Source organism: Numenius arquata, chromosome 2, assembly GCF_964106895.1.
Source record: "Numenius arquata chromosome 2, bNumArq3.hap1.1, whole genome shotgun sequence".
NCBI classification, from domain to species: domain Eukaryota; kingdom Metazoa; phylum Chordata; class Aves; order Charadriiformes; family Scolopacidae; genus Numenius; species Numenius arquata.
The window spans coordinates 102,762,434-102,777,413 of NC_133577.1; the positions used below are offsets into that span (position 1 = coordinate 102,762,434).

Here is a 14,980-nt window from a genome sequence, read left to right on the forward strand (position 1 = left end):
TTTGTTTCCCCTAGAACTGGTTTTACTCTGCTCTCAAGGTCACACTATTCGATGACCAGAAATTGGCCACTGGTGAGCTGTTCATAGGTCTGAGGCCTCTAGTATCATCCCACATCAGTACTTTCAAGGCCTCAGTTATGGTCACGTCTTTACTTTTTGATGTGCCATTTTAATCTAGGATTATAGATAGCTAACTCTATAGAGAGTAACTACATGTTATAAGTATCTATTAAACACAAAACATATGTACCAAAGTGGGTTACACCACATAATTGTACAAAGCTAAGCAACAGCTAAAATAAAGTAGTTATAATTTATTATTTTGTCGTTGGATAAACGCTTTTATAAGTAAGAACAAACCTCCAGGCAGCTAAGACAAGTCCAGCCAGCCAAAGCCAGATAGGTAACAAGGACAGTGTTGTCAGCTAAATACAAAGCCTGTGGCCAGTTACAAGCCACTGAAATCACATATTTATGGGTCTATAAAAATACAATACATTTGCCAAAGAAACTAGACACCCATCATGACCAAGGAACCATGCATCTGAAATAAAAGTCATAGGGAAGGGGCACTTTAAAAAGACGGAATAATTAATATTATACAAGGGACTAAAGTTTGTATCGTTATTATAAATCAAGTTACATGACTATCAATTAGAGTTAACTAACATAATTTAAAACATACTGACACACCACAGAGCCATTCAGATTTTCATAAGGTTGCACATTCAACTGAAGTGAAGAGGGACTCACTCACACTGCAAAACAAAGTGGAATGAAGAGGAACCAACTAGTTGAAAGATACCACTTTCCTCAACAAAATGTAACCAGAATCTTGCATACCATAATGGCCAGAAAGCCACTGAACTCTATTTACAAGGGATTAAAGCTGTCTCTATGGAGAAGAAAGGAAGGGGTGGAGAGGAAATGTTACTGCTCCTAGAAAGGAAGGTTTAATCACCAGACAGTAATGAGACAGGGTCAAGGTGGAGCAAGCTTCCAAAGAATTTGGTCAGCAGCCAATCTGGGAGAGAACATTTCTGAGAGAAGACACTCAAGGAGAAAGAATGCAATCAAAAGAATGCAGAGATATTCTTTTTGTATATAGAGATAGCAAGTTAATGAATTAATATTTCTCCTATGGAAACATGAATACATTTTCTGTCACATAACAAAGGTAATATCCTTTAGTTTTAATTTATTCCAGTCTGATGATGTGTGTCAACATCAGCTGTTTCTTATCTCATTTCATGCAGTAGACTATAAAACTATCGGCTTTAGAAAAAAATTAGAGCATTCCTGCTGGAACAGCTGTGCACGGACAAAGAAAAATAGAAAACTACAACATGCCACATATACTGCCTCTGACTGTGTGTGATATGATCGTTACACCATCTTTAAGGCCTAGACTCTATCCAAAACTTCATAACTATGAATTTTCCATTTCTAGAACATTAGGAGCTAAAACATAACAATGAAAATGATTATCCAGTCTCTGAAGGATTGGCACATTTTCTTTAATTAGATACATAGTGTAGCTTTGTCCCCTCGGAAAAAATTTCAATTACCTCCCTAGTGGTATTTAAGCCCTCTTGTGTTAGCTATTATTCTTTATTTACTCCAGTTTTGAAAATATTACTGCAAAACTCTGTGTGGTACTGCAAACAGATCTGCTTTTATTTCTTTTGCAAGCACATGAAATTTCTCACAATTAACTTGTACCATAATTCACCGAAGATTATTTTTATCACTCAGATGAAAGCAAATACAGAAAATTGACAAGTTGCTGAATAAGCATTCCAGATTTTTGTTAGAGCTGTCGTTTTACCTTAAAACAGCTTTTATACTGCATTATTGATTTCTGCATTTAGTTATGACAAAAGGCAACTGTTCATTATGCTTACAGACTGCTAATTTGCATTTGAGCTTGTGGGGGGAAGGGGAAAGCATTTACATTCAGCTTCTATCTACTGGCGGCAGAGGATCTTAGATCATATTAAGAAGAAAATGCCTAGCAGCTGCTCAGGAAGCTGACAGAAAAAAGACTTGGACAGAATGATATTCAGCACTGTTTGTATTTTAAGAAAGGTAATAAAATAAGGCATCTGTCCAAATAAAGCTGCCTAAGGGTGTTAAAAGTATTCTGAAAGCCTACAGGTGTTCCCATTTCTGGTAGTATTTAAACTGAGTTACCACTGCAAAGATTATACCAGCAGATTTCCACATTGTTATTGGGAAACCAGTGTTTTACTGATGTAATGTGAACTGGGAAAAATAATTGTATAAATCTTGTGCAATTTGACCACAGCAAAACCTATGTAGTAAATCCCACAAATTACAGTCTAGGAGCAGAGAGAAAAAGAAAAAAAAGAGAGGTAAATTCAGTCCTCACTGGCCTTGTTAAAGACTTGATTGTGATTACTTTGAATTATCAAAGGAAACTACTTTGAATTATCAAAGGAAACTCCAAACTCTTCCTCTTTTCCTCAGCTTTAAATTCTGTTTTTTTAGCACAGTAAAAAAGAATGCAAGAAAAACAGCCTTTGCAGAATTTTGACAAATTTCTTGGAGCTCACAAATTAATTGAGCTCTTGTCTAAGGCTTTTGTCAGAAATGCCCTCTAGTGCAGAAAGTTGGGGGCTTTTTCCTCTTCACATGGAACATAAACACTTAAACACAAATGACATCATATTATCACAAGAAAACTGGCTTGGAATTGCTTCACAGGGGAGATGGCAGAGTCTCAAGTATTTCTTGCCAGAATCACCGTAAGATGAAGGTTAAAGGACCAGAAGGCTAAATGACTATTATAAGCACCTAATCAAGCCTCCTTATAGAGACAGTAAAGACCTCAGCAAAAATTTCCCCAATTCTTACCTTAGTAAGCCCATTTGATGCCCTTTTCTATTGACAATATGCACATGATGCCAATACCCTTTTCCACACCACATTGTTATATGGCAAAAGCAAATCACCTTGCTCAAAAAATTTTTATAATTACATTTTTACATACTTTTTTGTTAACTAGAATACTAGGCAGTCCATAAAAGACACAATTTTACAATTATAAGTGTTTTATATTGCTTCTAGTGCAAATAACAGACAAAAGGTTGCAGGGAAACACCTGTTATTTTCTCCTTCATGAAGTACATTTCTGCCATGTAAACAGCTTTCACACCCTTGTGTAAAATTTAGCTACTTGCATTCCACTTATGTGTCTCTTTTCAAATACAGAAACAGTCAATATTTAACAGGGACCTAAAGAAAGTGGTAAAAAACAAATCCCCACCACCACAAAAGTCCAGGTAACGTTTGTAATGAATTTGTAAATATAACTGTTGAAGAAGCTAAAATCACACAGGAATGTTCTATAATTTATTATTTGAAGCAGTCTTAAGACTTTTTATTCTTTCAGTAGTAAACTAAAGAAAGCCACCACTACTTAATAGTAACAAGCAGATTGAATTTTTGGAAAACACTAATAAAAACCTCACTGCAAAGACATAATCCAACTCCGAGATGGAAATATGAGCCAGCTATTCTCACTATGTAGCGTTAGCGAGGAAGTTCTGGGGTTAAATTGGGTGCCATTTCTGCAATTACGGGCATAATTGCAGTACTGCGATGAACAGCAAGTCATGAACAGCTTCTACCGGACAGAAGATGTCCCTGACAGTATCACAGCTGCACATTTTTCATTCTTCTCTAAAAACAAGTCTTTTAGCAACACCCAAAACCCTAGTATGAATTTAACTTTATTAGAGCCCTTATCTCCAGCACAGTCTACAAGTCATGCCATAGGAAGGACACTTACAGATAACTACACCAAAAATCTACCTTGAACTTGATTTTTTTAAGTTCTTATAGTAAAGCCAGAACTTTCACAAACAACACCACAAGCTTGAACCGCTGTAAAAACATACAAAATTACATCTGACTGGTCTATAAGCCTGCCACCTTTGAGGATTAATATCTTTTCCCCAAACTACCATAATTTATGCTAGATTAGGCTACAAGTTTTAAAGATTTGCTTACCCCTGAATTTGAGGAAAGGGTTTAACATTAGATTGCCAAACAATATCACCCACCCTGTAAAAAGTACTTGAAAAAGTAAAGTTCTACAAATCCTTGTCTAAAAAACTGCTCTAAAACCAGCTTTTTTCTATGTCAAAGTTGTCATTCAGGGCCAAATGATCTTGAGAAACAAAAAGGAATGCCTTTGTGTACTTAGTGAAGCACATATGAGTACTATTCATATTTTAAATGTATTTCAAATAGCAGCCTTCACTGACAACTAATTCTTAAACACGTCAAAATGGAATACATATAATCTCCTTGTCACAAAACCTAACAAAGATTAAAACTGACAGATTAATAAATTGTAATAACCAGAGTAATTAAAAAATGCACTTGCTGTTTAAATGTTAGTGATGTATAGATAGAAAATACATTTCAGTGCACCAGTGACACATCCGTGAACCATGCTGAAAACAGACAACCAGATATCTTCTCTTCTTAGCTGAGCACAGATGCAGGGGGTAGCTTGATGTAATTAATCATGTGCCCATGACTTACCTAAAAGTTACGTAGTTCATTTTGTTTCATCTCCCCTGTTGAGTATGTTACCGCTTCTGCCCTCGTTCTTCCTCGTTTTCCACCAGCCATTGCTCCCGTCATCTCTCCACTGTGAGCCTATGCCTCCTTTTTGTGGCCAACAGCCATAGCTGCTCCCAGCAGGGAATCTGGCCTTTTTTGGCATCTGACATTTCTGATGCTGATTCACAAGAAGAAGCCTTCAAGAACCCTGAGTAGGGTAAGATTGTGAACTACTGGGGTAGTGTCACACAAACATAGTCACATTACTTCTTGTATCTAGAAAATACTCTAAGTTACCACAGTTCTGTTCTGAGAAATACTGCACTCTGTAAACTTATAATGAGCTGCCAATTCCCCGCTGTATTTGACCTCTGGTAGTTATTCATCATACAAAGAATGGAAAAATGATGCTCCTCAGTTATACCACTTTACAGGACCTCTGCAGTTTCTATATTGCAAGGTAAATAATGACTCTAACAGGCTTCCCCCTCCGTATCAACCAATTTGTAAACCACAGATTACTTTTTGTGAAATAGAAGATGAAACAGCCAAAGGATATGGTTTTCTGCCTGTTTTTTTAATTTCTCAGTGTTTGACAATAACTATGGAGAAAAGATACTATTAGAGTGCCAAGAAGCTGTTGAATCCAGGTAAATAGGCGTGGAGAGACATATACTGCCCCAAAGCACATATCACTGTTTCTATCCAACTGCCTCCATTGCCATAGAGTCACAGAATCATAGAATTGTGTAGGTTGGAAAGGACCTTTAAGATCATCAAGTCCAACCATCAACCTAACACTGCCAAAACCATCACTAAACCCTGTCTCTAAGCACCACGTCTACCTCCAGGGATGGTGATTCAGTGACTTCCCTGGGCAGCCCATCCCACTTTTTTTAGTTCTCCCAGGCAAAAGGAAAACAAATCACGCTAAACTACTTCTTTTTAGCAGCTGAAGCTTCTCCAGAAGCAAAGAAAGACCTCCTTAATTTCAGTCTAGTAGCTAATACTATATAAATTTTAAAACAGATGGATGCTAAGGAAAGAAAATGCTTTTCACCTTCCTGTGTCTGAGTAGACTAGAGGATCAAAAGAAGTGGCTACTTGTAGAAGTCAGCAGACAGTGGTCATACTGGTTACTTCAGTTATTAGTCACAAAGGACACTTCCTTCACTTGAGAGCCCAGTTTGAAATCCAAACCCATTTTTCAGTAAGTTAATATTTAGGATCCATACTTGTCTCAGAACTTGCGTCTTGTCAGATGAGTTCATGCATTGGATTGCTCTACCTTGTGCCTTCTCTGACCAAGGCTTTTACGACCACTGAGCTAGACTGAGATTTAGTACCAACTGACGTGTGCTGGGCAAAGAAACAATACAAGGTAACAATAGCTCCCTAAACCCAAGGATGTTTGCTTTATGAAACTTACTTTGGTCTGGTTGAATTAAAATGATAGCAGTGTAATGAAATTCACCTTTGAATGAGCAATCTCACTGAACTGCAAAAAAGTTAGATCCCACTTTGAAATTGGTTCCACATTGTCGCACCACATAACCTCCTGAGGACCCTTCCAACCTAACTTACTGTATAATTTAATGAATAACTTTCCCCTCTAAGATAACAGTTTGCCCTTCCTCATGATGAGATTCTTAGCAAACATCTGTCAACAATATGGGATTCGAGTCCTCCATGGTTCAATCAGGGCATTATGCAGTTGCCCATTTATTAACCAGTATCCTTTTGTTAGGCAACATCACTTTAGATAACCCTCTGCCTGCAGATTTTTGCACAGGTACGTGGAAACAAGTTTGAATTTATTACTAACAGTAAACTACTCATTTTAAAAACCTACTTGTGCATCTTTCTCTTTTAAAGAAATTAAAAGATTGTGGCTGACAGATTTAAGACAGCCTTTTACAAATCAAACCACAACCTGAATTTGTCTTAAAAACAACTTCCCTATTCAGGTCTTCCCTCCATCATATTTAAAAAATCACGTTCCTGCCAACTACTAGATACAACACAATAATTTCTGATTTTATTCTCTTTATGACCTAAGCTGTATGCAAGAGGATATGATTTATGTAGATTTTTCAAGAGCTGTATTTTGACCCCCTATGCAAGAGTTACAAAATTAGCACTGCCACCATATTGAAAAAAAAAAACCAAAAAAACAACCTAAAAACAGAAGAAATCATGCTCAAGCCAAGAGTGGCAAGAGAAATCCCACCATTTTGAATGTGTTTCCTCTAAAGCTTAAGGCCCTCCCATCAATTAAAGTTAACGTGTAATTAACAGTGTTTCCAGTGGAGTTGCAGTGTAGGTTTGGCATTGCTACCACAGAACGCACCACACTGAGTTCAGTAAACATGCAATTAGGTTACATCACTCTTGTCTAGTTCATCTGAGCATTCCAAGATAATGGCACAGAAAAGACCTTCCCACTATATTTGCTATTTTCATGGAATCCACAGAAGAGTCCAAAGCTAAAAAGCAGCTAGATACGTTTATAATTTCTTACACCAGTAATTTAATCCCTATAGGATTTGAAAGGATTTTCACCTTCTTTCTTGTAACAAGTGAAAACCATGTGTATCCTTGTCTCAGCTCTCAAGATTTACTGCATCAGGCACATGCAGTTTTTCAAGACTTGTTATAAAGGAATCTAAATCGGCATTTACACAGGAGCTTACACAGGAAAATCTTAGGAACCTAAAGTAAAAAGCAGAGCAAAAAGGAATGTTTTGCATCCCCTTAAAACTAAGCTATCCAGTCTTTCTTCTCAAAGGAGGACAAAGAAAGAGGAAGTTGTAGTGCATTTTTCATCAATTTTTAATATTATAAGAGAATTCATTGGGGAGAATATTAATGTATAACATGAGACCAAGGTTTAAATCTCCCCTCTATAGGATATGCTAAGATAGCACGAATACAGATCACACTTACGAAAATCATGCACTGCTTGGCAGGCTTTAGAGCCACTTTCACTTTCTCCATGGTATAAAGAATATTTCGTGATTGTATACAAAGCTGAATAGTTGCTGCAGGGAAGTCTGAGGAGCCCAGTGATTAGCATGGTCATCTGGGACATGTGAGACAGACTGAAAATCCTTCTCCAAATCAGAGTCTGAACCAAGAAATTTTCTGTCTTTGAAGAAAGTCTCAAACACTGGAGTAAATTTCTACTGTAAAGCCAGTGAATATTTATGTATTCCCTGAAATAGCATGGGCACGAGAGTCACAGCGACCCTCTCCAGCATTTTTTTCAGCCTAGCGCTCAGGAAGCTAAATCTAGACCACCTGTATCCTGAAGGTGCAAGAGTCCTGGCTGCACCCAGCTACTCACCTGTTCTCCACTTCAAGCTGTGGCAGAAATGAAAGCTACCTTAGGCTTTAGGTGCCTATGGGAAGATCTTGTGCCTAAGGAGGTACTTTGAAGATGCTGATGGCATTTAAGTAGGGATTACAATAAGAACCATCACTGCTTAATTGTGTAACTTGCTCACAGTTGTAAGTGGGTAAGTTTTGTGTACAAGAATCCTCTACCTTCAGACCCCAAAGGACTGCTCCAAACACTCAACATAAAAGATTGCTCCAATTACTAGACGTTCCTTCCATCTTCATGTGCCGTATTAAAAAAATTACATTTCAACTTTCGAAAGTCCAAAGAAATGGAAGAAAAAAAAAAAAAGGTAGTGTCACAGACAAGAATATAAAGTTGCACATGATAAATTCATACTACAAATCAGAAGAAAAAAGAAATCCACGACTCTGCATAAGTACATACAATTGGAGTTGCATTCTCTGATTTTTATTTATTTATTTTTTTATAAACCTGCGTCTAACGACCAACCAGATTTGGTCTTGTTCTCTTGCCCCTTGTCCTAAAATGCACTTCAAACCACTTTAAAAATCAACAGGTTCACTCATGGCACAGTAATTCTGTAGGCAAATGAAGCAGCTATTATTATATGATCAATAACGGTTTACAAGGCACTTTGTGCATTACTGCCCGCTTTACTAAAGAGAAAAGCAGCCACATCCAATACTGTCTATTGTAGTCCCAAGAGAGGTTCAGAGTATAGTTTCACAGTCATACCCACAGAATAACATCTGCAACTACGACTCACACTGCAAACCCTACAAAGAGATTTTGACATTTGACAGAAGCCCAAGCTTCGATACAGAAGCGATGACTTTAGGCTTCACTCTCTAAAATATACTATAAGGGGATAAAGAATGATTTTGTATTATTTAAGATAAGCCAGTACTGTTTTCTAGATATGTAGTATACATTTCACATATTTCTGGTCCTATAGATAAAGGAATACAAATGCGTTATTTTCCTTGTAAGACTGATGTAATTAGTGTGATCTCTATGCAGGAATATTTCCACATATTCTTGCATTTTAAATCAAAGTAACTAGCTTCTAATTCTATGAAAAAATACTATAAGAAAAATAGTTTTTATAGCCAGCTACACTCCAGATATTACTGAAACCTGATTTGCTTAATAATTAAGAAATCATCTAAATCTGATAGTACTTATTCTACAAATACTACAAACACAAAGTAAGAAATAACAATGGTACTAAATGCAGCAAAACCTATCCAATTTGGCCTTCGCATTAATGGTTTGATGTCCTAGGTGATACCTAGACAACCAGGTGTCTTCTAGTAAGCTGGTAACTGACACCAGCTACAAAGACTAGCAGTGAATGGGAGTTTGATCCACTACTTGCTACTCTAGTCTTTGTTATGCTGGAAATTCATGCAGAAAACACATTCCAGTTCCTACTCCAGCAAGTGATATGAAATTATCTGTGAGACTGAGTCCTCCCATTCCCGCATCCACTGAGAAGAGGAAAGAGTACGAACATCTGTCCCCTGCTCCTTTCTGGGCTGTATTACGAAGTAATGGTCATTTGCTTTTATTTGATCTTTTTTAGACACAAACTGAGAATAAGATGCAAGAGGATTCTGTACTTAACAGAACAGTTGAAGTAGAAAATGTCCTTTTTTGGGGAGCGGGAGTTTGAATGCTAATTAAAAATGCTATACTCTTGCAATATGTGCTTTAGATGGAAGACGCTGAAAGTACTTTGAGTTCCTTTATATTTTTCCCCAGAAAACTGGAAGAATTTTTTTTTTCTGAAGAATATTATGAATTATCTGATAAGCTATTTCAGCAGTGTGAGATAACAATTTGTAGAAACTAAAGACTTTGTGTGAAAATCTCCTGAGCTGAAAGAAACTGTACAGGACAATCTGAAGAGGGAGCAAGCCTAGAGTATAGACAATAGCCTGAAGGATCTTTGCTGTTATTTGTTTACATGTCTTTTTAACATGATTTGAAGAGGGTAAGTGCAATATAAACCAAAAAGTCAAGTTTTCTTACATGTGGCTCATACCTACAATGGTTCCTAAGAGACAGAAAAGACCCATGTCTCCTGTAATGTAAGATTTTCTCCTTTTTTGACATCTATAAGGTGGCAGACAAGGCTAATGAACCTTCAGAACCAGCCATTCAATACTAATTCAGAAAAAGACAACAAAGGAAAAAATCGAAAGTAGTGTAACAACAATATTTTCCATGAGGTGTCAGCAGAAGTATCTGAACATATTGCTAAAGCCTTGCAAGTGCTTTTTCAGGCTGCTAAGCAGTCGCAGAGGAAAAAATTTCACGTGTGCGATATAAATAACCTTTCATAGTTTATCTTGTAGTTGCTCAGTACCCAAAGGGGCATTACTGCTCATTTCCTCTTTCCCTCTCCAACCTTCACATGCACTACTGGAATTCTGAGCTGCTCTTCTCTCTTTGCCTCCTTCCCCCGACAGCCCTTTTCAAAATGTAACTGACCTTCAATTTGCTTGCTTTAGTTTCCAGGCCCCTGTAACCTGGAAAAGAAATTCATGTCCCACATGTCTTTCATGTTGAATATTCACATAATTAAGAGTATTCAAATTTATCCAATGTCTCCTAGGATAACTGAGTATTTAACTGTGAACTTCTCTTTCATGAGAATGAGATAGTAATGTATCATAGAGTAAGCAGGAATTACATGGACAGTCAGAATGACCAAGAGTAAGTTGTTCTTCATCAATATGGTTAACATATTTAAGAAGCCCAACATTATACTTACTCAGTAATGTGCTCTTGTATTTTCACTACATGAATTTTATATTTATTGTCCAATAAAATGCATGATATTCTAAACCTTAAATACATATATATATGTGTGGCTAGATTCTATATGAGAAAATAATAGGATTAGAAATGGCTAAATATATAACTTCAGTCTCGATAAATACATGAGCTTTTATGTACTTCCTGGTTATCCACTAAAGATTGTTAAACATACATTTTCAAGATAATCATTATGCTTGAAATCAAGTTAAAGAAGCATGATGTCTACTACATGAAAGGTAGTACAGTACAACCTGGAAAATTCATTCACATGAGATTTTTCTACAGTCATTTTTCAACTAATAACATTTAACAGGGACAAAACAATATTTGAATACAAGGACAATAGACTCATAAGCTTCCATTTCAGGTTTCATTTCAAGTTTGACTGTATCCCTGGATGACACCATTCAGAAAAAGTTAAAAGTTGGTATTGGAAAAACAAAACAAAACAAATGTAAATTCAACATCTCCTATGGGTCAAACCACCATCTCACAATAACAAAGGTCAGTTGTCTCCTATTTCTTAAGTCTCACACACGAATTTATTTTTATGACAGTTACAGTAACATATAGCTGACTATGGAGGATTATTGGTAAATTCTTAAATAGCAACTCTGCATCTTGCTCAGCTGGAATGCAGAGCTACCAGTACGAAAGCAGATTGGACTGGTAGCTCCCAGTTAATTTTTTTCTGAAGTTTATTATACAATGTCAATGGCAAGTTTTATATTCCTGATGAAAATGTGAAGCAACACAGATCATAATTTGATCGGTCCCACATGTGAACAAAACTCCACAGCAAACTGCAGCTCCTCAGCACAGAATAAAAGTTTATATTACACAGTTCCTTGAAGAAGATTCAGTGACTTTTTTTTCTTAAATGTGCACATGAACAGCAATATCATACATTTTCATCTAAGAATTTTTCTCTATGTGAAAAAATGTTTCCTTCATAGATGTTAGTGCCTCTAAAATAGAGCCACTTCACTTGCAAACTAAGAAAACCCCAAGAATGCAAACAGAAATGTGGCAACTTACTCACCTGCATTTGAGCCCGTCAAGTTGTAACGTGCATTCAGCTTTTTAATGATATTTTCATGGATCTGATACCAGTCACTCTCTGTGTTGCACCTAGAAAAATGATAACTTTCTTAATTCTGAAATAGGAGCACAAGTTTTTCAGACCGGCTTCACTGTATCTCTCTAAACAAATCCTCTTTTTTTTCATTAAACTAGTAACACAGTAGGAACTAATAAAGCCCCATGAAACTACCTGTCTCAATGGAAAGGGTGAGAGTGCTCTCACCATTTGAGAAGGGCACCATGGAAATATCTGCTTTATGTGGCAAAGGGTGGGAGAAAGATATGAGCAATTATGCTCAGGAACTGAGCCGTGACCAAGTTCATCATCTGTATAGATCTATTCTTCAGCAATAAACCACACGAAATCTATCTTGTGAAACTCAAGAGGAGACACAGGACTCAGAGATGGTCTTAGGAGACAGAAAAATCTGTGCTGTACACTTCAAAGTTATTTAAAACAGGATGTGATCTTCAGCAGGCAGTCAGTGAAAGAGCAAATTACATTTCAGTATACATTTAGAAAATATCTGCTTTTCCATAAGGAAAAACTGACCATGTTCTAATGGTCACTTTTCATGGCTTAGACTGGAGTTAGTCTTAGCATCAAATCTGGTTTTGAGCAATGTTTCTTCTTTCATTGTTTTTGCTATTATAAAACAAACAGGCATGATTTAAAAAAAAAAAAAAATAATAATACAATTAGCAGACAAATCTAACAATTTGTTAACCAACAGCTAACACTTATTTGACTTTAACATCTTGGGAGTCTAAATAAGGCCAGACCACATGTCCACTGTCACACTAAAATGGTTTTCTGCAGCACTGATTCCAGCAGCTGTAATTCAGCACAGAGGGATACAGAGAGGAGAAAGGCTGCCTGAAAGACTTCCATGCTTCAAGATTTGAGTGCCAGCCCTGGGAGGGACAACTTCCTCCTGTGCATGGCAATATGTGTCCCAGGTTTATGTACTTAGAATTGACTACACCACAAAATGGTTCTTACTATAATGTCAGCAGGACATTACATGCACTGTGTTGCTACAACTAGAAAATTGAACTTTCTTCCAATTACTATCAGTCCAAATCCACTATTTAATCAAGCATTCATTTTTAAATCTATTTTTGATTTTTCATTCTCCAGCACTAACTGCCTTTTACACTTTTGTTATTCCCATTATGTAATTGCTTCATTTCACAAAAAGATACTCAGCCTGCTTTCTTCTGTAGTTATAAAGTACTTGCACTAGCTGCCCAGGCAGCACAAGGCATTTAAACAAGTCCTAAAAGCACTTCATGTTGCCTTAAAAAGAGTGCTCCAGAAGCTCTTTAAAGGATGTGAAAAATGCGCTGAAAAATACACAAAGATCTAAAAGGATGTAACCTTTATCTTTTAGATTACCCCAATTTATAAATACATCTGTAGAACTAGCCAAAATTTCTAAACTGTGACAAAAAAAAAAGAAATTAGCTACTACACTTTTTTTGGGAACAGAAAGGAGCTAGAGCTATTTACTTCATTTACTTGCACTGCATTTAACACCACTGCTTCTGATGCAAACTGATTCTAAGACACCTCTAAAAATTAGGAAAAAGGCATTCCTTACATGTACACTTTTAAGACGAGGTCATCCTTTGAATCTCCTGCCAGCAAATCTGCAATACTGAGGACTGCACAGCCAAAGGGCCGTCTATATTGTACGTTGCAGGCATTTTTCTTTTCTCCAGCTCCCATTCGTCCTGCCAAACAAAATACATATTTGATGCATAATCCATGGAACTGTCTCTCTCAAAACCACGAAAGGGAGGCAGAGAGCAATCCAGCTCAGTGTGGTGACAGCTCTGAGTAGACAAGGCCAAGTGTACTCATTGCAAATCTGGTCCATCTTTATACCAGGTTAGGATAGTAAATGGTACAGGAAGTCCACTAAATATGTGGTGATCTTGAAAGGTCCCAGACCAGAGGTTCTGCTCATCCTCTCATGACCTCCACTCAACAAACAACACTTTCTGATACCCAGTGAAAGCACCCTCATGACACCACCAAATTAAATTTAGAGTTCAGACGTGACAGAGTGCTCAACACTTGCTGTCCAATAAGAATTATTTTACTGTGGTTGTTGCTACCCATGATTTATATGAGAGGTGTTGTGATTAAGCCATTAAAGTTTAGTAATCAAATGCTGCTTCCAAACAGGCAAGTGGCTAGCAAGGGGATAATTGACCAGCTGCAGAAAAAATCAAGTAGAGATGAAACACGGGGATGACAAAGGGCAGAAGAACAATTTATGACAAGGAAAGAAAGAAGGCAGCCAATGAAAACAGATTTGAAACAAAATATTTTTCCTAGCCTTTTCTATTTGATTTAAGTCAAAATTGATCAATCTTCTTGCTGTGTTCCTGGCATTTGAAACTGCCCTCTTTCTAATGATTTTATTCAATTGTGCACTGGGAGCTATGTATCTTTCTCACCAAGTCTTAATTTCTGAAAAGAAAAGCCTACAGTTGCAGTTGCTGTAGGGCAATGCCTCCTCCAAATATTCCTATGCATCACAGCAGCTAGAAGAGTAATTGTTCATTTTCACACCATGCAACATATAAATCTTATTTTCACTTTTTAATATTTCAGTGGTTCATTTATAAAGTTGACTAAGAATATATTTGAAAACTATACAATAGGAAAAATTCTACTCCTTATTCTTCTTTACAGCATTTATTCTTACCAAAGATCTTACACCAGAGGTTACCATACCTTTTCCCAATCCTTGCCAATAAAATCAAAACATAATATTTTGATATTCTACTAAAACGGCATGAAAATGCAAAGCAAAATTATTCCTCAAAGCTGTAAAATATTGTTTACTTTGTAACAAGTTATAAGTTGTGGTATAAGTTACAGCGACTATATTTCAAACCAAAATACCTTTCAAAAATAGGAAGAAAAGTTATATTTAGTAGTGCACTGATGCAACTACAGAGACAGGTTACAAAGAAAACAATATATCTAAGAGGTCAGAAGCAGACCCAAAGATTATTGTTTCACATCAGTACAGCTCAGAGGATAACTTCTTAAAATAAATATCTAACAGAAATGTACACTTTTCCTCTCTTCTG

General features: G+C 36.7%; 1 protein-coding gene across 1 annotated transcript in view; it reads right to left on the minus strand.

The window, feature by feature from the left end:
* Positions 1-14,980, minus strand: part of DOCK4 (dedicator of cytokinesis 4) — a 163,669-nt gene that overhangs the window by 108,372 nt on the left and 40,317 nt on the right. Inside the window, exons 13-14 of the mRNA XM_074167652.1 lie at positions 13,474-13,606; positions 11,829-11,917 (exon numbers count right to left, since the gene is read on the minus strand). Coding sequence (XP_074023753.1) covers positions 11,829-11,917; positions 13,474-13,606 — 222 coding nt within the window. The remainder of the gene's footprint in view (positions 1-11,828; positions 11,918-13,473; positions 13,607-14,980) is intronic.